Source organism: Diceros bicornis, chromosome 41 (genome assembly GCF_020826845.1).
Source record: "Diceros bicornis minor isolate mBicDic1 chromosome 41, mDicBic1.mat.cur, whole genome shotgun sequence".
Lineage (NCBI taxonomy): Eukaryota > Metazoa > Chordata > Mammalia > Perissodactyla > Rhinocerotidae > Diceros > Diceros bicornis.
The window spans coordinates 944506-970821 of record NC_080780.1 but is presented as its reverse complement, the minus strand read 5'-3'; the positions used below and the strand labels follow the sequence as shown (position 1 = coordinate 970821).

The 26316-nt window shown below is 43.8% G+C and overlaps 1 protein-coding gene across 1 annotated transcript in view; it reads right to left on the bottom strand.

Annotated features, from left to right (window-relative positions):
• Positions 1-26316, bottom strand: part of BLVRA (biliverdin reductase A) — a 93258-nt gene that overhangs the window by 26801 nt on the left and 40141 nt on the right. Inside the window, exons 4-7 of the mRNA XM_058534683.1 lie at positions 17537-17569; positions 5076-5197; positions 2600-2719; positions 637-734 (exon numbers count right to left, since the gene is read on the bottom strand). Coding sequence (XP_058390666.1) covers positions 637-734; positions 2600-2719; positions 5076-5197; positions 17537-17569 — 373 coding nt within the window. The remainder of the gene's footprint in view (positions 1-636; positions 735-2599; positions 2720-5075; positions 5198-17536; positions 17570-26316) is intronic.

The following is a 26316-nucleotide window of genomic DNA, read 5'->3' as shown; positions in this document are numbered from 1 at the left end:
GAGGATTGAATTCAAATCTCCATCTTCCATTTAGTAGTCAGGTTACTAGCTCTGTGATCTAGCACAGATTATTTAACTTCTCTGAGCCATGGATTCCTATACATAAGCTAGAGAAAAACACCTACTTCCAAGGGTTTCCAGGACTAAGCAAAATAACATATAAAGTGCTTAGCAGAGTTCCCAAGCTCCTCGTATATATTTAATAAATGGTATTCATCTTAAGAAACAACAAAAACTACGAAGTATGCATATAAGACAATCAATTACTCTGATTTGGGCATTTTTCCATTAGCAATATAAATATGACATGAATAAAACAAAAACATGACAGTAGTATCATGACACTAGCATAGGTAGAAGCTAATTCACATTTTTCATTAGAGTAAAAGAAGCTGATAAGTCTCAAACAAAAGTTCCCAAATTCCCACCATCCCTCCACCCTATAGGCCAGCCCTCCATACATGCCCTTATTTATGCCTACAGTATGGGGTGTGGTTAGAGGGTTGAGAGTCCACAGAACCAGTAACATATCTGGAATAGGGTTAAGTTTTAAAGGTATAAAGATGGGACCATAGAAATCTTAGAGGCAGGAACTCTCAGCAATAGGGTCTGTGCTCTAGACAGAACATACATCACCTTTCTGCTCAGCCACCTCCCACAGGTCCTTAGCTGCTGCCCAAGACAGTGTCATGGGGTATTCCACAAGGACATGCTTGCCAGCATTAAGGAACTGCCTTTGGAAAAAAAAGATAAATACAGAAAAAATCACTTCAAATAAGCCTCACTAAAATGCCCTGCAAGACAGAGAAGAGAATGTTATAAATTCACAAAAGTCTCTGTGTGTATACATGTGATGAAGGAACACACGTGAGAGTCAGGGCCAGAGGATAGGGAGGATGAATTGTACCTCACACTGGTTTCACTACGCTGTACGAGAACGACTTCCTAGTTATGTGCTAATTTGAACATTCAACCATTCATCCAGTCACATATTCAACTAGGCACTATTTACCAGCTATTCCAGAGAAGAAATAAAGACACATTAACAGGTAAATTGTCTGTTACCACGTAATAGCTATAAATAAAGACTACAAATCCCATGGCAGCTGGCTCTGCCTGAGGCAGTCTAAAAAGAATTCACTAATGACACCTGAACTGGGCCTTGAAGGATGAGCAGGCATTTTCCAGGTGCAACAGGATAAGGGTATTTCACTTTGAGCAGCACATGCAGGTGCCTGGGCATTTTATGAGGCTTTGTCCATTGGGGTAATGGTGCAAATTTTAGCATGGCAGGGGAGTGGACTACAGGGAGTTAGAGGGAAACAAAGTCCTAAAAGTAGCCGGGAGCCTGACTGTGAAGGACCTAGAATGCTATCCTCAGAAGATTGAACTTTATTCTCTAGATATTCTAGGGTACAAACATTTATAAGCATGAGAATTACATGATCACTCTTTTAAGGAAACACATGCTGGTGCCAAAGAAGATTAAGGGCAACCAAGGAAAGGTGTTTCTTTCCACGCTAGAGTTGGAGTGATGAAGAGGGAGCAGCTTACTCTGGGGAACAGCATGGCGGCGGCAGCTGTGGTTTAATGTGAGAACCTAGAAGGGAAGCTGAGACTCAGGGAGGCGGCTGGCAGCACCTTGTGAGCTGCCAGGTCCTGGGTAGGGCTCCTCCTTCCAGGCTCACTCCCACCAAGGGCTTGAAGGGCTCCAGGCTTTGCATTCAAAGGTGGGGCAACGGGACGCATCATTTCTCCTCTTGCTCTACAAACAATGTCACCTCCTGTCTTTGAGGCCACCACTACTTCCTTACTCAAGGCAAAACCACTTCATATTAAAGGAGCTCTCAGAGATATTAAATGATGTTGAAAGCACAAAGGATAAAATGTTGGAAGCTGATCCATTCACTCATAAGTAGAAGATAAAAACAATAACAAACAAACACATAGAGACAGAGATTGGATTGGTGGTTACCAGAGGGGAAGAGGAGAAGGAGGAGGGTGAAAAGGATAATTAGGCACATGTGTGTGGTGATGGGTTGTAATTAGTATTTGGGTGGTAAACATGATGTAATCTATGCAGAAACAGAAGCATAATGATGTACACCTGAAATTTATACAATTTTATAAACCAATGTTACCTCAACAAAAAAAATAAATTAACAAGAAAAAAAGAAACTGATCCAAACTTAGAAAGGACTATGACAATTCACCAAGGCAGAGGAAAGATGTGGGCTCCGTATCCTAAGTTATATGATGAGAAAAGGCAAGCACCATTCAAACTACTCTCAATAAATTTTTTACAAAGAAATAAAAACACTTTAATTCTTAATGTTTCTAATGTTTTAAATTACAGTGTACTACATAAATATATTAGTTTTACTAAATATAAAATAATTTATATTTTTCATTTCCTTTTACATGTATAACCAATAGTTAAGATTTTTAACGTTTTGACAAAAATTTTTAAAGGTCATGGATCCATTGTAATTTTCCCCATTGATTATTAAGACCCCTTTGCAAGATTTCAGCTTGCTCAGTCATTTTTCTAGTCCTGCACTACTGTGCAAGGCAAGGATTGCCTGCACTAAAAACCCACCTGATATAGTCCTCATGGCTGGAGCTCTCACTGCAGATGTAAGCAACCTCAACCTCTTGGCTGGAAAGAGCATCTTCCAAAGAAATCTGCTGGACTTCGTCAATGTGCCCGAGTTCTCGTCTACTTGAGAATAATAGGGAAATGGAACTCAAAAGTAGGCAGAATATTGAATCATTTATTATACCCTTCCTCCCAATAGCTTTTGGAAATGAAGAAATTAATTTCCTCCCTTCCACTTCCAGGGCATTTTCCATCACGGAATGAGAAAAACGACATCAGGGTTGAAGTCAGGGGACCTGGCATTCAGTGCCAACACCACAACTAACAGCCTGTGTGACATGGGAGTCTCTGAATTACATCGTCTCCAACATAAAAAGAACTGATCTCCTTTTATCTCATGAGAAGTGATCTCTATGGTCACTGCCAGCTCCGAGCACTTGGCCAAACACTATGAGTCCCAAACTGAATCCAAATCCAGTACACTAACACCTCTGAGGTGCAAAGTGTTGTGCGAATTCAAGCTCCTTCACATACATCACGGTTTCGTGACGGTCGAGTGGAAGGTGGGTGTCACTGCTTCCTGACAGCTGAGCTGACAAAGCCCAGAGAAGCAGTGGCTGCCACAGCTGACCAACAGCAGAAGCAGGACAGGAATCCTAAGCCTTCTGACTCTTACAGAGTAAGAAGGAGCTCCTGCTTGAGAAAAGCTGAGAGCCCTGGCATCTGCACAGCACCCTACTGCAGGGGCTAGAGCAGGGGAGCCTCCTCCAGTGGTGGCTGCCACAGAGGGAACGGGGCCCTCGGCCAGCTCAGAGATCCACCCAAACGGCAGCAGGCAGAGGGCATGTGGGGAAGTTCAGCTGTCAAAGGGTATTATGGGAGGTTTCCTTCTATGGGGGCCACCCAGTCTACATCACACAATTTGACCAATACTAATTGTTTGCCTGCTGTGTGCTAGGCACTGTAAGGAAGATGGTAGAGAATGAATTAAAAGTCCTCAGCTCCCAATGAGCTCACAGTCTGGTAGAGGGAGGAAGACACACAGACACATATCTAACAATACAAGGCTACCATGAGAAATGTTGTGCCAGGGGTGGAAGTAGGAGATTCAGGGAAGGCAAGGAACACGTAGTTTAGGGTTTCAGGGAAGGCCTCCTGGGAGGCAATAGGACTTGGCAGGCTGGGCATGAAGAACAGGGTGTGTGAGAAGGGGAACACTGTGATAATGGCGGGGTGCAGTAGAGCAGGGCATATGAGCTGGCCATCTTCCCACATGACCCGGGTAGTTGAGGAGTTCCCGCTGTGTCCGTCACAGCAGCCAGCTGGCAGAGGACTGGGGCTTAAGGGAAAAGGAGAGGCCCCGCTTCAGCCTCGAGCCAGTGTCGTGCTTGATCCAGCTTCAGGCAGGGGGGCAATGGGAGTTACAGTGCTGGCTAATAATAATTTTGATCTTCCATTTGTGTGCAGCTCCCTTAAAGTTTTACTGGGAGGGGAAGATTGACTAAGGACAGATTCCCAGCACTTCTGGGTCTCCCTAGCACCCTGAAGTCCACTTTAAATCCTTAAAGGAAGGGCCAGGTTTCGAGACAGGCAAATTGGAAGAAAGCAGGTCCCATGAATTTTAACACATGAAGAAACTCCCGCACGGAGCGTCACAACAGTTACTTACGCTTCGTGTAAGTATTGATTCGATTTCTCTAAAGCACTAGAAGGTAGAGATGTGCCCAACTTGCTCCCCGCCACATCTCAGCCAACACAGTGCCTATGTCTAGTTCACAATTCATACTGATGAATGATGTTACATATAGTTTAGCGAGCAGTGTGTGTGTGAGGAGTGGAGGAAGGAGAAACATGGTGATAGTTCAGTTTGGGTTGAGTCATAGGAGATAAATGAATCCCTAAAGAAAAGCGGAGCTCAACATTATCAAAGGGAAAAGAACACACGGTGTTTAAAAGATGGTCTTTGGAATCAAATAGACCTTGTTCAAATCCAGTTCTTAAGACTTTCCAGCTGTGTGACCTCAGGCAAATTACTTAACCTCTCTGTGGCTCAGCTTCTTCACCTGTAAACTGGTGTTGATAATGGAATCTATGTCAAATAGTTGGTAAGCCTGGTAAGGCCCAGGGCCACTGCATGGATGGCTGTTACGATAACTGATGTAACAACTAACTGGTGCACACTTTGAGCCTTCTCTCAGGCCAGCCACCATGTGTTCGCTGCGCCCCTTCTGTAACTGACAGGTCCTGTGTTCATCTTCCCCGGCTTTGCCTTGCAGTCCCCTCTAGGCTGACTCGCTACACATCCCAGCTGCAGACCCAGCACTCCTCAGTTCCCAGACCCATCTGAACTTGAGATCTTGTGGGGCTGATCCTGAGCAGCTCTCTGAATGACCCTGGGGAATCTCCGTGTCCGGAGGCCTAGTCCACCACACTGGGCTTCCCATGAACTACAAGGCACAAAACAAATGCGAGGCACCTGGACACGAAGCCAATCAGGTTCAGGAAGGCCGAGGAGGCATGTGGATTCCGCAGGTCCCTTATCCGCACAAAGCCGGCTCTGCCCACGCCAACCACCACCACGCCAAACTTCCTCTCAGGCTGAAACACAAGGGACCAAAGTGGGGTGTGAAAACGTCCCGGTATCCAGCAGAGAACAGCGAAACAAAGATGTTTCGGCAGAACCAGTCAGGGTCCGACAAGCTAGGAAAGGAGCCAACCCAGAACCCACTGGAAGCCGCAGGATGTGAGCGTGAGAGGAGACACTCCCTGAAACGCGGCTTGGAGAGAAGTCAGCTCCGCCCAAAACATATTCCTACAGGGGCCCTGACTGTGTCACCCACGGAAAAGGCTCCTCGCATTTGGCTCTCCACTTCTACTGCCACCTCTCCCATGACGAGAGAGTTCCTCTTTTTTTTTTTTTTGGTGAGGAAGATCGGCCCTGAGCTAACATCTGCCAATCCTCCTCTTTTTGCTGAGGAAGACTGGCCCTGGGCTAACATCCCTGCTCATCTTCCTCCACTTTATATGGGACGCCGCCACAGCATGGCTTGCCAAGCGGTGAGTCGGTGCGCGCCTGGGATCCGAACCCGCGAACCCCGGGCCGCCGCAGCGGAGCGCGCGCACTTAACTGCTTGCACCACCAGGCCGGCCCTGAGATATTTCCTCTTTAAGCCATACCCAGCCCCTGGTCTGGTAGCCGGCCCTCCCTGGACCCCTCCTCCAGTGGACATGCGACCCTCATAGAGCTGGGAGTCTTCAGAGGCCACAGCTGCTCAGTGAGATGCTGGCAGAACAGCAAATGGGCAACCATGAGCTGTCACCCCCTCAGGCTCCTCACTGAGGCTTTCCAGCCAACTTCACTCCCATTCTCCCGTGGTAGTTCACGGAGTATTGAGGTACACTGCTGGCACTGGACGGAAAAATCAAGTTAATCTTTTAAAGCTATACAGCAACTCACTATAATACAAACTGATAAGAATTATCTCTACACATCCCTTAAACCCGGTTCCTGGATGTCTCTGAGCATAGACTCTCACCTTTGCTTCACCTCTGCTATCTGGTCATCGCCATTTCCCACTGATCCTGCCCCTCTTACTGTGTCTACTGCTCTCGTCTTGGCCCAGGACTTCCTTGCCTCCTGTCTGAGGATGTAATAAATAACCAACTAGTTTCACTGCTTCTAATCTCACCCTGCCCACGGGTCGTCCACACACCTGCTAGACCAGGTGCTTAAGAGGAAAACTGACTAAGTCCCTCCCTCCCCTGATTAAAGCCCACCATTTTCCCAACTGTTATGGACTGAATGTTTGGGTCCCCCCAGAATTCATACTGAAAGAACTGAAGGTTGAAACCCTTTCCCACAATATGACAGTATTAGGAGGTGGGGCCTTTGGGAGGTGATTAGGATTAGATGAGGTCACTAGGTAGGAGCACTCATGAAGGGGGTTAGTGTCCCATAAGAGTCACAAGAGCCTGCTTCCTCTCTCTCCCCTCTGCCTGTGTGAGGACACAGTGAGAAGTCAGCTGTCTGAAACCCAGAAGAGGGCTCCACCAGAACCCGACCACACTGGCGGCCTGATCTTGGACTTCCAGACTCCAGAACTGTCAGAAACAAATTTCTGTTGTTTACAAGCCACCCGGTCTGTGGTACTTCCTTACAGCAGCTCAAACTGACTAAGATTCCAACTAAAAAAGAAAAACATCCAAGTGCAAGTTCTTGATCAAACATATGAGGCCTTCCACGACTTGGCTCCTGCCTGCTTCTCCAGCATTACTGAGGGGTTTCCTGGAAGCCAAGAAGTCTGGGAAGTGTCTCCAGACTTGGCTCACACCAGCCTTGACTGGCATATCTGACTGCAGCTGGGCCCTGGGAGAAACAGCCCTCTGTCTTCAGTCTTCCAAGACTCCTGAGAGTGCCCCTAACTGGCCACTTCACACCTAAAAGAGAGCTCTGGGAAGGGTATTTCCAGGCGTCTCTTCTGAGTCCGGGACAGTGTGGGAAGGAGGGCCACAAGGCCCAAGTGACAACAGGCAATTCAGCCTACTTAGTGCCTTTTGAGTGACAAGGATAGTTTTTTATTTTTATTTTTTGAGTCTCATGTACCAAAAAGCAACAAGATAGTCATTAGAGAAATCTGTACAGCCAAAACACACATCCCTGATCAAATATTTGTTTGTTCTTTAACCAAGAAAAGGAGACAAGCAATCTCCTTATTAGGTTAAATAGTCACTGCATTTCTAAGATTAACTATTGAACTGCTACAATCCAGATAACAACCAGGAACATAAGCTTCTAGCTTCAAAAGAGTCACAAGGTTAAGAAACAGCTCCATTATCTGTAATAAGCCAAATTGCTTTTTTCCATTTCGGTAGTTGATACAAACTTGCATATAAAACCTGGTTCACACAGTGTCAGACTGAATGATGAAGTGCTTTCGAGTTTGGTTTAGGCAACATTCCCTTGCAAAACTGACACACAGGGACAAAGTATGGGTGGAAACACTGATATCTTAACAGTTGAGTTTCTATTCAACTGGGAAATAGCTTTATTTTTGAGGAAAAGGACTTGCTAGACCATTTTTCCTGAGCCTCTCTACATTTTACATGAGACCTCTTCAGCATGTTCTGAAAGGAAACTGCACTTCAAAGAGATGAGGACTTCTGGTTTTTCATTCTACACGTAAGGAGCCATCCTCACAATAAGTAAAAACCTAACAGACTGAAAAATCAACAACTCTTCCAGAATCCTTGAGAGGTGAGGACACAGGGCAAAGTGCTGCCCCAAGACTGGAGAGACAGAGAATACAGAGAATAACAACTTACTGGAAAGAAGACTCATGAGCGAAAACCACCTCAAGAACCAGTGCCGCAGTGGGAAAGCCTGAACCGTAACTGATGAACTGCTGGGGGTTCAGTGTGGACAATTCTGCGAGTTCAACACTCCAGGGACCCAGTCACGGGGCGGCGAGGGGATCCCTCAATTCTGTGAGATTTACCTCCAGGAGCTTGACCAGTTCCCACAGTAAATATTGGAGAAATTTCCCCTCTTGCTTCCAGCAAGGGGAGAGGGAAAAGAGTCTTTGTGAAATATGCCAGAAATGTTCTTAACAAGGCCTGCCCTCAGGGGAAACTAGTTAAGTAGAGCCTAACCTGCTGGAGTATTATCAGAGCCTAACTGACCTCAGAGAAAGGAAATACCCAACTCTAGCCCACTCTCGCCATCCTCTCCCACCTAAGGATGGGGGAAAAAAAACCAAAAAAAAAAAAAGCACTTGTGAAGTTCATAATCCAGAGGCACAGGCTCACTGAGAGACGGAGACCTAATCACTGGACTACAGAACGCTTCCCCTCTCCTACACCGCACACCACATCACTAATGGCCTATTTACTGCAGTTCCTTTTACACAGTACCTCATGTCTGCCTATCAATAAAAATGACAAGACATACCAAAAGGCAAAAAAAACAGAATTTGAAGAGACAGAGCAAGCATCAGAACCAGACATGGCAGGGATGTTGGAATTACCAGACTCGGAATTGAAAACAACTATGATTAATATGCTAAGGGTCTAACGGATAAAGCAGACAGCATGCAAGAACAGATGGGCAATGTAAGCAGAGAGATGGAATCCTAAGAAAGAACCAAAAAGAAATGCTATAGATCAGAAACATGTAACACAAATGAACAAAATCTTTCATGGACTTATTAGTAGACTGGACACAGCTGAGGAAAGAATCTTGGAGCTTGACGATACCTCCAAAACTGAAAAGCAAAAAGAACAAAGACTGAAAAAAACAGAACAGAATATCCAAGGACTGTGGGACAACTACAAAAGATGTAATGTATGTAATGGGAATGCCAGAAGGAGAAGAAAGAGAGAAAAGAACAGAAGAAATATTTGAAATGATAATGACTGAGAATTTCCCCAAATTAATGTCAGACACCAAACCACAGGTCCAGGAAGTTCAGAGAACACCAAGCAGAATAAATGCCCCCAGACAACGATACTTAGGCCTACGTTCTTCAAATTACAGAAAATTAAAGATAAAGGAAAACATCCTGAAGGAAGTCAGAGGAAAAAACACCTTACCTATAGAGGAACCAAAATAAGAATTACATCCTACTTCTCCACAGAAACCACACAAGCAAGAAGAGAAATGTGAAACTGATGACAACAGTGAATCCACTTTGTACCCTGGACCCCATCTTGTTAAAAACATGAAACTGTGCTGACCTTGCTGACTTGCCAAAACGGAGTTATTTGCTGAGAAAAGACTTTCTGAAGGACTGTGCAAAAATATACTTTTTCTGCAAGCAACAAGATGTCCTTGAGTAACCAATGAACTGTGACATAAATTGACCCTCCCTAACAAACAACTGAGTAAATGCTCTGGGCTCTCCTTTTTGCTGATAAAAACTCCTAACCTTCACTCCTCAGGGGGACACTTCCCTGGCTGCTGCTGAAGCCTGTGTTCCCTGAATTGCAATTCTAAGACCCCCAAACAAACGCTCTTTTTTTGTTTTGCAGTTGCCTCTTTTTTTCTAAGTTGACAGATTTAAAGTGTTGAGAGAAAAAAACTGCCAACCTAGAATTCTACACCCTGAGAACTTATCGTTCAAAAGCGAAGGAGAACTAGAGTTCTCAGACAAACAAAAACCTGAGGGAATTTGTTGCCAGCAGACATGCCCTGCAAGAAATGTTAAAATAATTTCTTTAGAGAGAAGGAAAATAATATAGGTCAGGAAATCAGATCTATATAAAGGAAGGAAGAGCGTCAAGGAAGGATTAAGTGAGGGTAACATAAAAACTTTACTTTTCTTACACTTAATTGATCTAACAGATAACAATTTGTTCAAAATAATAACAGCAAAGTACTCAATTACGTAATATTATGTATATATCTTATGTACGTATTTATATGCTTATGTATGCTTATAAGTGAAATAAATGACAGCGATGATACAAAGGACAAGAGGAAGGAATAGGATTATTTTGTTATTTTATGGTACTCATACTACCTGTGAAGTGGTATAGTTGTTATTTGAAAGTGCACTTGGATTAGCTATAAATGTATATTGCAAACTCTAGGGCAACCATTAAAAAAAGTAAAAAAAACAAAACAAAACCAATATGCTAAGAAAAGAGAGAAAATGGAATCATATACAATGCTCAATTAAAATCACAAACGGTGGGGTCCAGCCCAGTGGTGTAATGGTTAACCTTGCATGCTCTGCTTCGGTGGCCCTGGGTTCTCAGGTTCGGACCCCAGGCGTGGACCTATGCACTGCTCATCAAGTGCACAATGAGACGCACGCTCATGCTGTGGCGCCATACATAAAAATAGACGAAGATGGGCACAGACGTTAGCTCAGGGCTAATCTTCCTCAGCAAAAAGAGGAGGATTGGAAATGGATCTTAGCTCAGGGCCAATCTTCTTCACCAAAAACCAAACAAACAAAACCCACAAATGGCAGAAAAAGAGTGGAAGACAAAAACAGGAACAAAGAACAAGGGCAACAAATAGAAAATAGTAACAAATATTATTCCAACTATATCAATAATCACTTTGAACGTTAACAGTCTAAACGCATCAATTAAAAGAGAGATTGTCAGAATGGATCAAAAAACAAGACCCAACTATATGTTGTCTACAAAAAACCCACTTTAAACATAACGACACATATAGATTAAAAGTAAACAGATGGAGATAAATGTACCAAGCTACCACTAATCAAAAGAAAACAGGAGTAGCTCTATCAATTTCAGGGAAGGCATTACATAATCCTTAACATGTACACACCTAACAACAGAGCATTATACTACGTGAGGCAAAAACCCAACAGAACTGCATATCATAGCTGGTGACTTCAACCCCTCCATCAGAAATGGACAGATCCAGCAGGCAGAAAATCAGTAAGGACACAGTTGAACTCAACAACACCATCAGTTAACTGGATGTAACTGACATCTATAGACTACTTCATCCAACAACAGCAGAACACGCATTCTTCTCAAGCTCACGCGGAACATTCACACCACATCCTGAGCCATAAAATACACTTTAAACTTAAAAGAACAGAAATTATACAATGTCTTCTCTGAGACCACAATGGAATTAACCAATAACAGAAAGATAACTGGAAAATCCCAAAATATAACGAGATTAAATAGATCAAAGAGATGGCTAAACCGCTCCGTAGTGGTGGCAAAAACTTTGGGGGTGGAAACTAGCAGAAAGCAGAGGGAAGAGGAATGAAGAAGAGCAGAAAGGGGAAAGTGCACACCGATTACGAGCAGGCTGAAGTATGCAGGGAAAGGAGACAGTGAGACATGCCCCGTGGAGGGGTGGGCAATGGACTTTGAGATTTCCAAAAGTCGAGATGTCTAAAATTCCACTTTCAGTTGTTTGCCGTGCTCTGCTGTCTTGAACCTTCGGTAAGATGCCACGATACATACAGCCCTGTAAAGGTACAAAGGAACAGGAGCAGTTTCAAGAGAGCAGAAAAAGGACACATACAAGGGACAGCAGAGTGACTCAAAAACTAATTTAGGACCAAATCACAGTCACAGATTAAGCTTGCTCTCCCTCTGAGACTCAGAGAAGCTGGTGTCTGGAGCTCTAGATGTGATAAGGAAATCCAGAGAAAGTTAGGATTAAGAGAACATGCTCTGCCAACTTAGAAAAAATTGTTTTGAGATGAAGAGGGTAGAAGAAAATGTAAAATCATTGCAGAAGAACTTCAAGGTGTGAGGCACGAGGGCAGGTGCTGGAACATCACTCTAGGAGGGAAAAGGAGACTCTGAATAGTCAGGAGAAACAACCTCATGTTTTTCACCCATTGTTTACAAGGATCAAAAAGTTGACAACACATTGGTTGGCGTGGGAAAACAGACATATTCATACGTTGCAAGACAGAGAGAAAAGTAGGCAACCTCTGTGGAAAGCAACTTGGAAATATTTATCATGCAAATCCTCTTTGCTTTGGTAAATCCATTTCTAAGAAGGTATCCTAAAGGGCTACACAAGTGAAATGACTTAGGTTTACTGCAGCCCTGCCTGTAACAGCAAAAGACTGAAAATAACGTATACATTGTTAATAGCAGGCAGTTATGGTATACCCCTAAAATGGAATATTACACAGCTACCAAAAAGAACAAGGAAGTTCTTTATGTATTGAAAAGGACTAATCTCCAAGATATATTATTAGGTGAGAAAAGCAAAATACAGACCAGTGTAAGTTGTATGCTACACTATGTGCAAAAAAAGGAGAGGGGCAGCTAAAGGAAAAAATATTTGTCATATATGTTTAGAATCTCTCTGAAAGGACAGCCAAGAAATCAGTCACACTGGTTACCTGGAAGCATGAACAACAGAGTAGCTGGGAGGAAAGAAGACTTCTCAGGGTAAATCTTTTTTTCTTAAATCCTTTAAAATGTTGAATCATGTGAATATACTGGTCATCCAAAATACAAATACTTAAAATAGATATAAATATTTGAGGGATGCTCAGAGCAGAGAACTCTACCGTGTGCCAAGCCTTGGGCTTACTCCAATCCTCCTTCCTAGAGCTCCCTCTACAGTGTCCCGCATCCTCTGCTGCCCCACCTCTCGCCCCCTTTGCCCCTGACCGTGCCCTGTCCAGTGCCCCCAAATCATCTGACTCCTCACACCTCAGGCTACGAATGCTGCCTCCACTCACCCTTTCCCGCCTAGCTGTAATCTGGTTCTCACTACTGCACCTCTCTGCTTTACCACAGGCCACCTAAGACCTCACTGCCAAATTCAAGGGCTTTTCCTCAGCTGCATTCTTCTGGACCTCAGACATGTTTGAAACTTAACTGGACCTTCCTTAAATCCACTCCTGTCTTGTCTTCTCTCACCTCAGGCTGAGGTTTTCTTTTCACACTCACCACTTTCCTTCTTCATCCTGCCCCCTAGGTGTGCATATGTCCCAATGCTTGATCCTCGTCCCTCTGCTCTTTTCTCTTTCCCATAGTCCCTCATTCTCAAGGTTTCCATGACCACCTTCATGCTGAAGACTCCAATATCTTGAGCTGTGAGCCATCCTCTCCTCCAAGCTCCAGTCCCAAGAAGAAATGCGAACCGGGCATTTCGCCCGGGCTGTCTGCCCCTGACCTGGATGGTCATGTTCTGTGCTAGACTCCCACTGTTTGTCTCACCTGACTGGCTGTGCTCTGAACTTTGGGGCAAAGGCCAGTGGCTCCACAAATTCTAACAGGCACCCAACTTGAAACGCATTCAACAAACACCCTCTGAGATCAAAGGGCTGGTTGCAGCTGATGATCCTTCTCCACATTTCCCCCCAGCCAGCCTGAGCCACAGGAAGCTTTCCTTGAAGAATTTCTGTCCTGTGACATCCTTCCTCTACGTTTGCAGTGACCCACCCCTGCTCTGGATTGCATTACAAGATTACTAAACGGTCTCTGAATCACCCTATCTAGCGCGGATGCCAGAGGCCGTGGGGACACTAAGATGAACGAGGCTCACAGATAGCTATACTCGAAGTCAAAGGAGGGAAGGTGGGGAAAAAGAGATGAATAAAGGGCAATAGGAATTCACAAGAGGGAGGTATCACTTCCAGAGAGACAGCTCTGAGAAACTTTTCATGCAGCAGAATGACATTTGAACTGGATGGATAGGATTAGCTGAATATAGATAAGAAGAAAAGCATTCATGGAGCCAGAAACATCAGGGCTTGAATCCCAGTTCTGTCCCTAATACCTTGTGGCTTAGAGCAATTTACTTAACCCTCATTTTCCTCATCTACAAAACAGAGGTAATAACAGCATCCTGCTCACAGGTGATTCGTTGGGATTAAATGGATGCACATCACAGGGGACCATGCAGCAGATTAACTGTATGTTGTATCTTGAAAACATAGTGCTGAGCGGACAAAATAAGAGAACAAGGTATACATTGTAACACAATACAATTATTTAAATTAAAAGCATAGCACACAATGGTTGCCAGGGGTTCGGGGTGGGAGAGGTGTGACAACAAAGGGGCAACAGAAGGGAATGTTTTGGAATGAGGGTCTGAATCCTGATTGTGGTGATGGTTCCCCAAACTGATGCACATGCTTTAATCACAGAACCGTACACCGAAAAAAAAGAGTCAATTTTACTGTATGTAAGTGTAAAAGGTATCTGTATAAAAACAATAACATATTTTCATGAATAATGCAAACAAAAAGGTAAACATTTAGTACATGAGAACTGCTATCTCTGGAAGGGTGAGAATGGCGATGGAGACAAAAAAGAATAAGAAAATAAATACAAGAGAGGTGCCTTGCCCAGACCAACCAAGACAACATGTCATGAACCAGGCTGAGTACCCTCTGAGGTCTCCTCCTCTGCCCCTAAAAGGGAAAGACAATGACCTAGAGGAGGGTAAGTAAAGTGCAGGAGAGTCAGTGCAGAATTAGGAAAGAGAGCAAGTGATGAGGAAGCAGAAAGTAAAGAAATACACAGACAGATTGGAAAGATATTATGGTCTCACTTATCAGTGAGTTCCATAAGTACAAGTTCCATACCTATGTTTTTTACCATTAGAGCCATAAAGCCAAGTCTAGAGTCCGGCACAGTGTGCTGTTGCATGAATTTTGGTGACTGATTAAAGCAAGGAAATAACAAGATTTACAGCATGGAGTGTAGGGAAGGAGGGAGAGGGACGTCAGGCTTCTGGGCCAGGTGAATAGACGGCAGAGGTACCATTCCCTGAGGGGTCCCCACAAGCAGAGGCATATTTGGGGCAGGTAAAAAACAGCAAGTCTGGCTTGGGTTACAATGACCTGGGGTGCCTGTGGAACCTCTAAATGAAGACGAGTAGTCCAGGCCTCTGGATGTATGGATCTGAGTTGAACAGAACCATCTGGGACATTCCTAAACATTCAACTGATAATAAAAGCTGTGGGATCACATGAGCTCCCCAGGACAGTGGGGAGGGGCAAGAAGTGCCCTGGGAAACAAACTTTTAAGGAGCAGGGAGAAGAGGAGCCTAGGAAGGAGTCTGAGAAGAAATCACCAGAGAAACAGGCAGAAACCCTGGGGTGTCACGGGGACATTTTAAGAACATGGTCAATAATGTCAAATGCTTCAAGGAAAATGTTTCCACCAAATCTGGCAATATGGAGGCCACTGGTGACCTTCATCTGAGAAGTTTTTAGTGGAACAGTGAAAACCAAGTCAGACTGCAGTGGGATTAGAAACAAAAGGGGAGTGAGAAGGTGGTCAGACAACAAATGACAGGTGGTGAAGGCAGAGAAGGGGGAACAGCGAGAGGGGACTCTGGGTCTGGGAATGTTTTTTAAAGGTTGAAAGGAAAAATCCATAAAAGAAGGAAAGATCAAAATTATAGGCAGAAGGGGTAACTTATGATTAATGGAACTGTTATTGGGCCAGGTTGTATAAGCTTAATATTAATGCAAAGGTTCTACTCTTTCTTCAGAAGGTCCAAGGCCCTGAGAACTAGAGTGAGTCATGGGGGCTTTCAGATAAGGGGCCAGAGGCACCAGAAAGTGGTTAACAGAAGCCAGACCTACTTTTGACTGTTTACCATTTTGTAGCTCTTGAGTTTTATACTATGTATGTACATTTACATTAATACAAAAATAAATTTTTTAAATATTATTATTTAAGATGAATTTCCAGTATAATGTTAGGGAAAGAAGCCAGACTGCAGCAGGTTGAGAATGATTCAGAGAGAGGAGAAAATGGAGAAATTACTTGCAGACATCTCTTTCAAGAAGCATCCCTCTGAAGGGGATGAGAGAAATAGGATTACAGTACTCCGACAAGATGTCATGTGTTGTTTTGTTCTGAAGAAAGTAAACACTAAAGCATTTTGAGTATTGTGAGAAAGAGCTGGTGGAAGTGAGGTCTACAATGCAGCAGGTAAAGGAGACAATTAGGGAGGCAGTGCACGGCCTGAAGAGGCAGCAGAGTCCGCAACTCAGAGCATGGAGAGAGAAACATTTTTACCAGAAACGTCTTGTACTGGATGCGATGGGTTCTTTCCCCACGTCCATACCCCTCTCTTCCTGTATCCAGCCAGGGGTAGGGGAGGAAGCAGCTCCAGGCTGGGCCTCATTAGTCTAAGCCAAGTGGCAAAATCCTGACTCCTCTGACACAGTAACTGGTCCAGGAATGGGCATGTGACCTGATTCTGGTCGATAAGACCTAAGGAGGCATTCTGTGCGGCTTCAAGAAAAGAGGTTCCCACTCTTCTGGGAGAACAGCAGGAAGCCATCTCTTTCTCCTGCTCAAAGTGAATGAGGAAGCATGTAGCCCCAACTGCTGCTGGCAGCCATCCTATAACCAGAGGCGAACTACCTCTAGGATGAAGCCAACACTTGGATGAAAAGCAGAGTAATGACAAGATCCTGGATTCTTGATGAGACTGCTGAGCCACTGGATCAACCAGCCCTGAAGCCTGCCCTCCATTTAGAATTCCAGGATAAAAACCATATTATGTTGGGTTTTCCTATACTCGTAGCCTGTAGCTCTCTCACAAATAAACATCCCTTCCACTGTGACGAGAGGAACAGACAAATAGGGAGGCACGAATTGAGACAAATGATGTCTGATGATTCCAGTTTTTCTCTGTAAAATAAAAGGTGATCCAGATGCTAAGAGTGAGGAGGAAGCTGGGAGAAGTGATGAAGACCGCACCTGGCTGTTCAGGGGAAGGAGAAAGAGTTGCCCAGGGCTACGGAGAGGGCCTGGCAGGCAGTGCTGAGTGCCCACATGAGGTTTTTGAAACATTTGCCAGCTGTACAGAGCACGAAGCTGTGCCACTCACCCAAGACCACCACCCTGTGGGGACAGACTCTGAGTCTGCCACGGTGGATCAACAGGGCAAGAGGAAAAGGAGTTGGGGCATCAGCACAACAGCAGTTGAGGAGATGGACTCCAGGGTCGAGGCTGGACTTGGAAGGGAGTGAAAGCAGGAAGGGGCTGTCAGTCAGGAAAAAACACAAGGACAAAGAGACTAGACATCTCATTGGATCAAAGAACAAGTGCAGTGGAAGTGAGAGCACCAAGGAGAAAATGCAGAGAAAGGTCCTAGTAAGCAGAACTAAGCGTCCCCAGAATAACACAAAGCAGGGCTCTGGGCCCAGCACCCCCCACACCTTGCTGCTCGCTCCACCCCTAGCCCTTGAGGGTTGCTCCAAGATTAACTGTAGCAGATAAATTCTAGTCTAACTGAAGCTGGACAGACACAGATAAGAACTCAGAGGGGCCTAGTTTTCCCCTATCACCTAAGCCACATGCACATGGCAGGTTGGAGGGGAAATGTTTTCAGGTTTGTGCCGATGGTTCTGAAAGCTCCGTAGGGAAAGAAGACGCTCTGTGAAGGAAAAATGAGGGACACTGCAAGAAAAGCATTCTTTAAACTGGTCCTTTTAAAGAACTCACCTCTGCACTCATCTTGGTTTCTTCCTCCAGCAGCTGTGAAGACAAAAGCAGAGGTTCAGGACCCTGGAGGCACCTACTCCAAACTCCATGTAGATCCTCCCCTTTGCCACCCCACTTCCTCCCCCACTACTTTGTCCCATTGGCCCCATTTTCCCCAAATGCCTTCACCGTGCCAGACCTTGTGCCGTCCAGTAAGGGTACCCAGGCCAGTGTCTTGATTCTGAGGCTGGTGGTGGCTGGCTCCCCTGGGACGGCACGCCAGTAATGTTTCTCTAAAGAAGGACATTTCTAAGCCCCAAGGTCCATCTCCTATACTGGAAGAGTAGTCGTAAACGTGATGCCTCCGTGTACTTAAAAGAATGATGCACTTCCCAAAGTTGGTGCTCAGAGAGGATAGCTTTGTATCTGTCTGTCTTTTATGGGGACAAGCAAGGCAGTAAGAAATATATACTTCTTTTTTTCCCTCCTAGGTGAGTTTAAGAGGACTTAAATGTTATTATATTAAAAGAACAGTTCAACAGGCTAGTCTGAACCCTCAGCATTAAGAAGGAGGAAGGAGGGAGCAAACAGGCGAGCATGAGTCAGGAGGAATGAGAAAAGAAAAGAAAAGGGGAAACAGGAGAGAGAAGGAAAAGAAATAAGGTACTAGTGTGGACTAACAGTGGTTCCCAACTGGAATGTACTCCTGGGACTGCTTGTTGAAAATGCATATTTCGGGCCGGCCCTGTGGCATAGTGGTTAAGTGTGCGCGCTCTGCTGCTGGCGGCCGGGGTTCGGATCCCGGGTGTGCCCTGATGCATCGCTTGTCAAGCCATGCTGTGGCGGCGTCCCACATAAAGTGGAGGAAGATGGGCACGGATGTTAGCTCAGGGCCCGTCTTCCTCAGCAAAAAAAGAGGAGTATTGGCAGATGTTAGCACAGGGTTGATCTTCCTCACAAAACAAACAAACAAAAAAAAGAAAACGCGTATTTCTGGGTTCCACCCCAGGGATTCTGATTCAGGAAGTCTACAGGCGAGGAGAGGCTAATCATCTGCATTTTCAGCAAGCATCCAGGAGATCGTGTCCAGAGGGTCAGAGAGCCACACTTGGAGAAACACTAGAAGTGAGAGTAGAACACAGAGGCCCACAAGAATAAACTTCCTTGTTCATTTTTCAGAGCTGTTAGAATTGCCACTTGATGTAACTAAGACCTGGGCAGGCAATGGCAGGGTGAGTAGGTAACCAGAGGAGACGAGGAAAGGACTAAAGATGCCCCTCCAGCCCTTCCACCTGGGTGGGATGTCCAGGAAGCCAATGCAAATGACTGCTCCAAGCTCGGGAGAGGAAGGAGGGCCCTCCATGGCCGCTGGGAAGCGAAGGCTGTGGCAGCCCCCGACCTCGGACCCAGCCCTGCGTTTGATCTCATTCTCTTTCAAAATATAGGAAGTAACCGTGAGTAATACATAATCATGAATAATAACACTGAAATAATAACACCCAGTAAAGAAAACCTCCACTCCTGGCAGTCCTAAGAACACCTGGGATGATCATCTGGTCTCTGTGCCGAAAATAACGTTTCCAGTAATTCTCCTCCTTTCTCTCTTTCCACTTCTCTTTCCTGCTTTGAGAGTGGGTCTCATGACCCAACCTGCCAGCACACATGCTGTCTTTCCTTTTGCAATCTGGAGTCTTTTCATGTTTCTTGGATAATATGAAAAAGGGAAATTGCTAGAAGACAAACCCTAAAAAGCAGAGAGTGACAAAGTGGGTAAGCTTTCTACTCAGATCCCGGGGAGTCAGTATGGGTGTGATGTCTTACACATGAAACATCTCAGAAGGATAAGCGAAGCCAGGGGAAAAAGCCAGACCTCAGTCAAGGATGCAGGCTGGGTGACAGTCTGGACCACAGGGGCTCTCCAGAGACCATGCCCTTCCCTACATAGATGCTCTCTCCAGCACTCTACTGTGCTTTACTTATATTTTTAACAACTTTGGTTTAAGTCTCCCCTGGAGCTCACATGTGAATGGGGAAGTCAGATAACAAAATGCACAAATACGAGGAGGAGGAGAACAGCTGTGAGGCCGAGGAGAACAGCTGTGAGGCCGCTTGTGTCCGCTACTTTGTATACACAAACCCTAATGCTTGAAACCTTGGCTAAAGCTAATATTCACTCCATTCTACAGAGGAGCTAGCTGAAGTTCAGGGTGGGTAAAGCACTTGGCCTCACAGTCAAGGCGCTGTGGCATGGCACTGTAATTTTCAGACTTTCCATTTCTAGAGCCAAGCCCAGATTGCCCCAGAGACCAGGTCCTGTCTTACACTCACCGGGAGAGCTTGCAGATAAATAGGAGACCTGCTGTTTGGTCCTGCTTTAGTCATGGACTAGCCAAGTGATCGTGGTCAAACAGGTTCCTCATCTGTAGGCTGAAGGGTTGGACCTCATCTCTAAGTTGTGTTTCAGCTCTAAAATGCTCTCTGATTCCCAGAAAAGGAAATCCAGGGGACTCTTAAAACAGATGGATCAATGCTCAACCTCAGTCATGATCACATAATGCAAATTATGATTTCACCTAGATGCTCCATCAGACTGACAGAGATCCAAATGCTTGCCACAGTGTGTTGGTCAAAGAGTGGGGAAGAATACTCGCTGACATTATTACAGAACTACATATGGGTATCATCTCTAGGGAGGACAGTTTAGAAACACCTATTAAAATTCCAAATGTACAGGACTTCTGACCTAGCAATTCTACTGCTTCTTATTTCTGTCTCCAGCCCCTAAACCAGACTCAAGAGAAATCATTCAATTGCCCTGAGTCCCCTTGTAGAAACATTACTACTGGTTTCTTTCCCTTTCTAATGAGCACTTCCAGGAAAGCTTTCCTATAAAAATAGTCTACACAACATTATTTACAAACTTTACTGCTTTCCCACAGAATCTGGGGAAGACAAAATAAAAGAAAATAAAAAACAATTTGGAGAGATGCACATGCCTGAGAAAGAATCCCATCTAGAAATCCTACTGCATCAGGCATCAGCAGTCTACTACCTAGGATGAATTGCATTGTCATTTATAAAGCACATTCAACTGGGGTATCCTGGCCAGATCCTTCCCATGAAGCTTTCAACTCCCTTATAGCTTTCAACTCCCTTATAATAAAATGGCACTGTCAGGAGAGGCAGCAACTCCAGGCCAGGGGAGATCTGACTCCACCTTTCAACATCCTCCCTGCCCTCATCACACATCTCTCCCTTCTTCCGCACTGTCCTGCCAAGACCAGTTAGAGTTTGAAAAGAACCCAGGGAGAACTTTATTCCATATTTTAATAAATTCTAAAAGATCTAAGACCTAATCCTATTAAAAAAAGATTTAGGTTTGTTTGTTTTATTTCAAAGGTTTAATATTTAAATGGTCACATGCTAAAAGGCTTTAAGTTTCTGACTTTTAGTGTTATGTTTAGAAAGATTTATAGACATATTTTTTAGGTTTTTGACTTTTTTTATTTACATTTTTGTTTTTTAATCAATCTAAATTGTATTTTGGTATATGGCATGAGCTAAGACCCTGACTACTTCTCCCCAAATAGTTGAGTTGTTCCCACATCATTTATTGACTATTCCATCCTTTCCCTCAATGACGCATACTTAAATTCTTATGAATATGGTGATTCTTTTTTTCACTATCTCTGCTGCATCATCAATTTCTATTCTCATGCCTATAATATATTGTTTGCATGACTGTGGCTTTACAATAGTCATACGTTGCTTAATGACAGGGACACGTTCTGATAAACACATCATTAGGCAATTTGGTCATTGTGCAACCAACACAGAGTGTACTTACACAACCTAGATGGTACAGCCTACTACACACCTAGGCTATATGGTACTAATCTTATGGGACCATCATCATATATGTGGTCCATCGTTGACCGAAATGGCATTATGCGGCACATGACTGTATGCTGGTATCTGGTAGTTCAAGTTTTCTCGTTAACTTGTTCTTATTAATTCTTGCTTGCTCAGACTTCCAGATTAATCTTTAGAACATCTCTGTCAAGTTAAAAAAAAATTCCCCTGGGACTACAATTGCATCAAATTTATAAATTAAATTAGGGTTAATTAACAAGCCTTCCCATCCAGAAATATATGGTATGACTCTCTAGGAGCAGCCACTTAAAAAAACAAAGGAAGAAGACTCTTGAGTTAGTTCCTGAATTACTGCATAATGACAAACGACAGCTCAGGCTGCAGTAGTTCACTAGAAAGTTAAAGAAAAAAGCCATTACTTTTGCATAAATAACCGGCTTAAAGCAATTTAAAGTAGGCTTCTCCTTCCCCCATATCTACTGCAGCAGGTCTACTACACAGTGTTGGAGTTTGACCTTTGACCCCAAAACATGATGTACTCAAGTGCACATAGACAGGCTATTTCTCTGGGGGATAAAGAGCCTGCCTGTGACTCAAGAGACCAGAATTCTAGACATGACACCCACTAGCCATGTGACCAAGGCTGGGGCACATGGTCTCTAAGTGCCTTGGTTTCTGCACCTTGATGGGGGGAGGGGAGGGCGGGGCAGAGGAACCTAGATAAACTTAGATGACCCCGACACTCTCTCTCAATGCTGACATGCTATAATTCCAACCCATTTTACTTCTATTTTTTTGTCCTCCTTTGGTTTAGTTCCCTTGGTGTGTGGCTTGGTTTACTGGAGGTTATCAGCTTCTCTTCTAGTTCTCTCAGAGGCAGACAGACACAAGTAAATTAGGACAAGGCTCAGGTCATCAAGCTAGTGAAGCTGCTGCCATTGAGGCCCCAGGCACAACAGTGCTGACCAGGTAAAGCTTCCCTTGGCACTTTCCAGCACATAAGCCTCTCTCTTCCCTACCTTGCCTTTCTAGCTCCTCCCACCTGCTCCAAGTCCCTCCCTCCTGTTCCTCCTTATTGATGTCTCAAAACCTTCTACCTTTTATTGAAGTTCATCTTGATATAATAGAGAAATGAGATAACAGGAGTCAAATCACTCTTACTAAGGAACAAACGTCTAGTACATTTAAACTTGTGAGTTTAAATGTTTTTAGCCATGTTTTAAAAGAGCAGCTTATTAACTCAAATAACTGCTGAACAATGTGCAACTCAATTTCAAAGTTGGGTTGAGATCAGGACATTCTGGGGCCCACACATATTGTGATCCCTCAGACGGTCCAGGTCATAACCTTGGTCCCCTACGGCTGAAAGACTAGTTTTTTCTGGCCAAGTGCTATAAGGAACCATGAACTGCTGGAACAGCTGAGCACAGCACAACTGACAAGTTGGGGGGCCAAAGGAATACAAATCTACACAACCAAAACACATGTGGGTTTAACTTTCCTTTTTAACATTTTAAAGGCGTCAAAAGCTCAGTAAAGCTTTTAAAGATCTCTAGAGAGAACATGTTTTCTTTCCTTAGCAGATCAACCAAGATTTTTACAAGCAAGATTTTACAACGTGTTATTTGTGACCTTAATATTATTTACATAAATTATTTTATTCTCTAACACTGAGCACATCATATTCTTTCTCTGTTTTTGTTTTCCCATGCAGTTTTTTTTCAGCTTTATTGAGATGTAATTGACATATAACATTGTATAAGTTTAAGATATAATGTGATGATTTGATACAGGTATATATTTCCTATGCAGTTTTTTTGTGAGGCTACAAATTCTCAGATTTCAGGTGAGAAACTTTAAGGCCCTTTCAAACCCTGAGGTTTTATGATGTGGTTTCTGTAATGATAAAGAAAAAAAGGGAAACAGTTAAGCTACAAGAAAAATTATTCCGTACAAGTGGAAGGTATATACAAAACATCCAACTATTTATTCAGGCACCAGCAAACATGTTGTTAGCACACCACACAGCACAACTGAGTTGGAATATGGAGGATTAAAAAAACTTAAATCTTGCAGTAAAGTTGACCAAGATGGGAACATAGAAGGCTCCTGAGCTCCCTTCCTCCCACGGCTGCATGGAAGGTACAGCTACACACAGAGCAATTCCTTCTGAAAGCGATGCGAAAACTAGCTGAGCAACTCCTGCACATTTGGCAAATGAGAAAACATTCACACCAAAACAGGTAGGAAAGGCTGAGACACACTCTTGCCGTAAACCAAACCCCTGGTACAGTGCCACACAATCAGGAGGGAACCCCCAACTCCCAGCTTCTCCCTGAGAAGTAAAGGGTCTGGACCTCAAATCTAACACCCCAACTTTTAAGACTTAAACCCGAGAGATGGGCCCCCCAAAAACCTAGTTTTGAAAGCCAATGGGGCTTGTGTCCATAAAACCACAAGAGCACATAGCAAACAAAAAAAGCAGTTCCCAATAGGCACACCAGCACTCGCCACAGCTGTCACTGCAGAACTCAGCACGGAGGGAGTAGGAAAAATGTCCATTTTCCAATCTTTCCCTTACAATGGTTTATATGCATACTTTACAAGCTGCTGCTTGAGGGTCAGGCTTCTAACATAAGCACAGATCTAGGGCCTGCCTCGAATCCTCCCCAGAGACTGAGGAAGCCAACATACACCTACCCCACCTTCTTCCTCCAGCCCACTCCAACAACAAAAGCAAGTTGCCAGTATCTCCCTGGAAAGATCTTGTATACATGTCTGGCACCCCAGTTTTTGTGGTATAACATCTGAGGGATGGGCCCCCCAGACTGCCAGACTGTGTTAGCAATGAGGCTTGCATTCACGAGTCCTACAGGACTAGCAACCAAACAAGCAGTTCTTATTGGGCACAGGAGCACCCTTCTCACTCCTACCTCTGCTGCTATACACCTGGGCCCAGCACAGAGGGAGCAGGCAAAAACACCCATCTGCCAGTTTCTCCCTGGAAGGGGCTTAACTACATACTTTCTCAGATGCTGTCTGATGGTCTGGCTTCTAAGAAGCCTGCATCTAAGTGCTGACTGCAATCCTCCCCTTTGGGACACTGAGGGGTCTTGGCACACTCTCAACTACTGGGAGCCACTATGAAAAAAAGGTAGCTTCAACGGTTGCAAAGGTTTGAGAGACAACCAGGAGCTCAGGCCAGAGTGATTGATGAGGTTCATCTCCTACATGAGACCACTCTCTAAAGACTGAGAGATGTGGCTGTTTTATCTAATTCACAGAAACCAACACAATAAAAAAAAAATGAAGAAGTAGAGAAATACGTTCCCAACAAAAGAACAAGATAAATCTCCAGAAACAGGTCTTAATGAAACAGTGACAAGTAATTTACCTGATAGAGTTCAAAACAATGGGCATAAAGATGTTCACTAAGGGCAGGCGGGCAATTCATGAACAAAGGGAGATTTCAACAAAGACATAGAAAATATTTTAAAAGTACCAAACAAAAATCACAGAGATGAAAAATACAATAATCAAACTGAAAAATTCAATACTGGGATTCAACAGCAGACTAGATAAACACAAGAAAGGATCAGCAAACTCGAAGACAGGGCAGTGGAATTAATAAAATCAGAGGAACAAAAAGAAAAAAAGAATGAAAAGAGTGAAGATAATTTAAGGGATTTATGGGACACGAACAAGAAGATCAAATATGCATTAAAGGGGTCCCAAAAGGAGGAGAGAGAGAGAAATGGGCAGAAATCTTATTCAAGGAAATAATGGCTGAAAACTGCCATTACCTGGGAGAAGAAACAGACATTCAGATCCAGGAAGCCCAAAACGGACCAAAGAAGATAAATCCAAAGAGACCCACACCAAGACACATTATAATTATATTGTCAAAAGTTAAAGACAAGGAGAGAATCTTAAAAGCAGTGAGCTAAAAACAACTTGTTAAATACAAGGGAACCCCCATAAGATTATCAGCATATTTTTCAGCACAAAATTTGCAGGCCAGAAGGGAATGGGATGAAAGTGCTGAAAGAGAAAATTGTCAACCAAGAATACTCTATCTGGCAAAGTTGTCCTTCAGAATTAAAGGAGAGCTAAAGAGTTTTCCAGACAAACAAAAGCTGAAGGAGTTCATCACCATATACTAGCCTTAGAAGAAATGTTAAAGGAAGTCCTTCAAGCTGGAACAAAAGGATGCTAATTAGTAATAGGAACACATGAAAAACTCACTGGTAAAGGTAAGTATACAGTTAAATTTAGAATGCTCTAATGCTGTAATGGTTGTGGAAAAATCACTTATAAATCTAGTATGAAGGTTAAAAGACAAACTATTAAAAATAACTATAACTACAATAATTTGTTAATAGATACACAATGTAAAAAGACGTAAATTGTGACATCAAAACATAAAATATGGGAGAGGGAGTGTATAAACATAGAGCTTTAGTATGCATTTGAAGGTAAGTTGTTATTAGCTTAAAATAGACTGTTATAAATATGTTTTATGTAAGCCTCATAGTAACCACAAAGCAAAAGCCTACAGTAGACACACAAAGGAGAAAGAGAAAGGAATCAAAGCATATCGCTACAGAAAATCATGTAATCACAAAGGAAGAGGGCAAGAGAGGAAGAAAAGAACAAAGGAATTACGAAACAACCAGAAAACAACTTAACAAAATGTCAATAGTAAGTCCATTATTATCAATAATTACTTTAAATGTAAACTGATGACATACAATCAAAACACAGAGTGGTTGAGAGATTAAGAAGAAAAAAAGAAACCAGGGCTGGCCTAGTGGCACAGTGGCTAAGTTCAGCGCGCTCTGCTTCAGCGGCTCAGAGTTTGCGGGTTCGGATCCTGGGAGCAGACCTACACCACTCATCAAGCCATGGTGTGGTGGCAACCCACATAC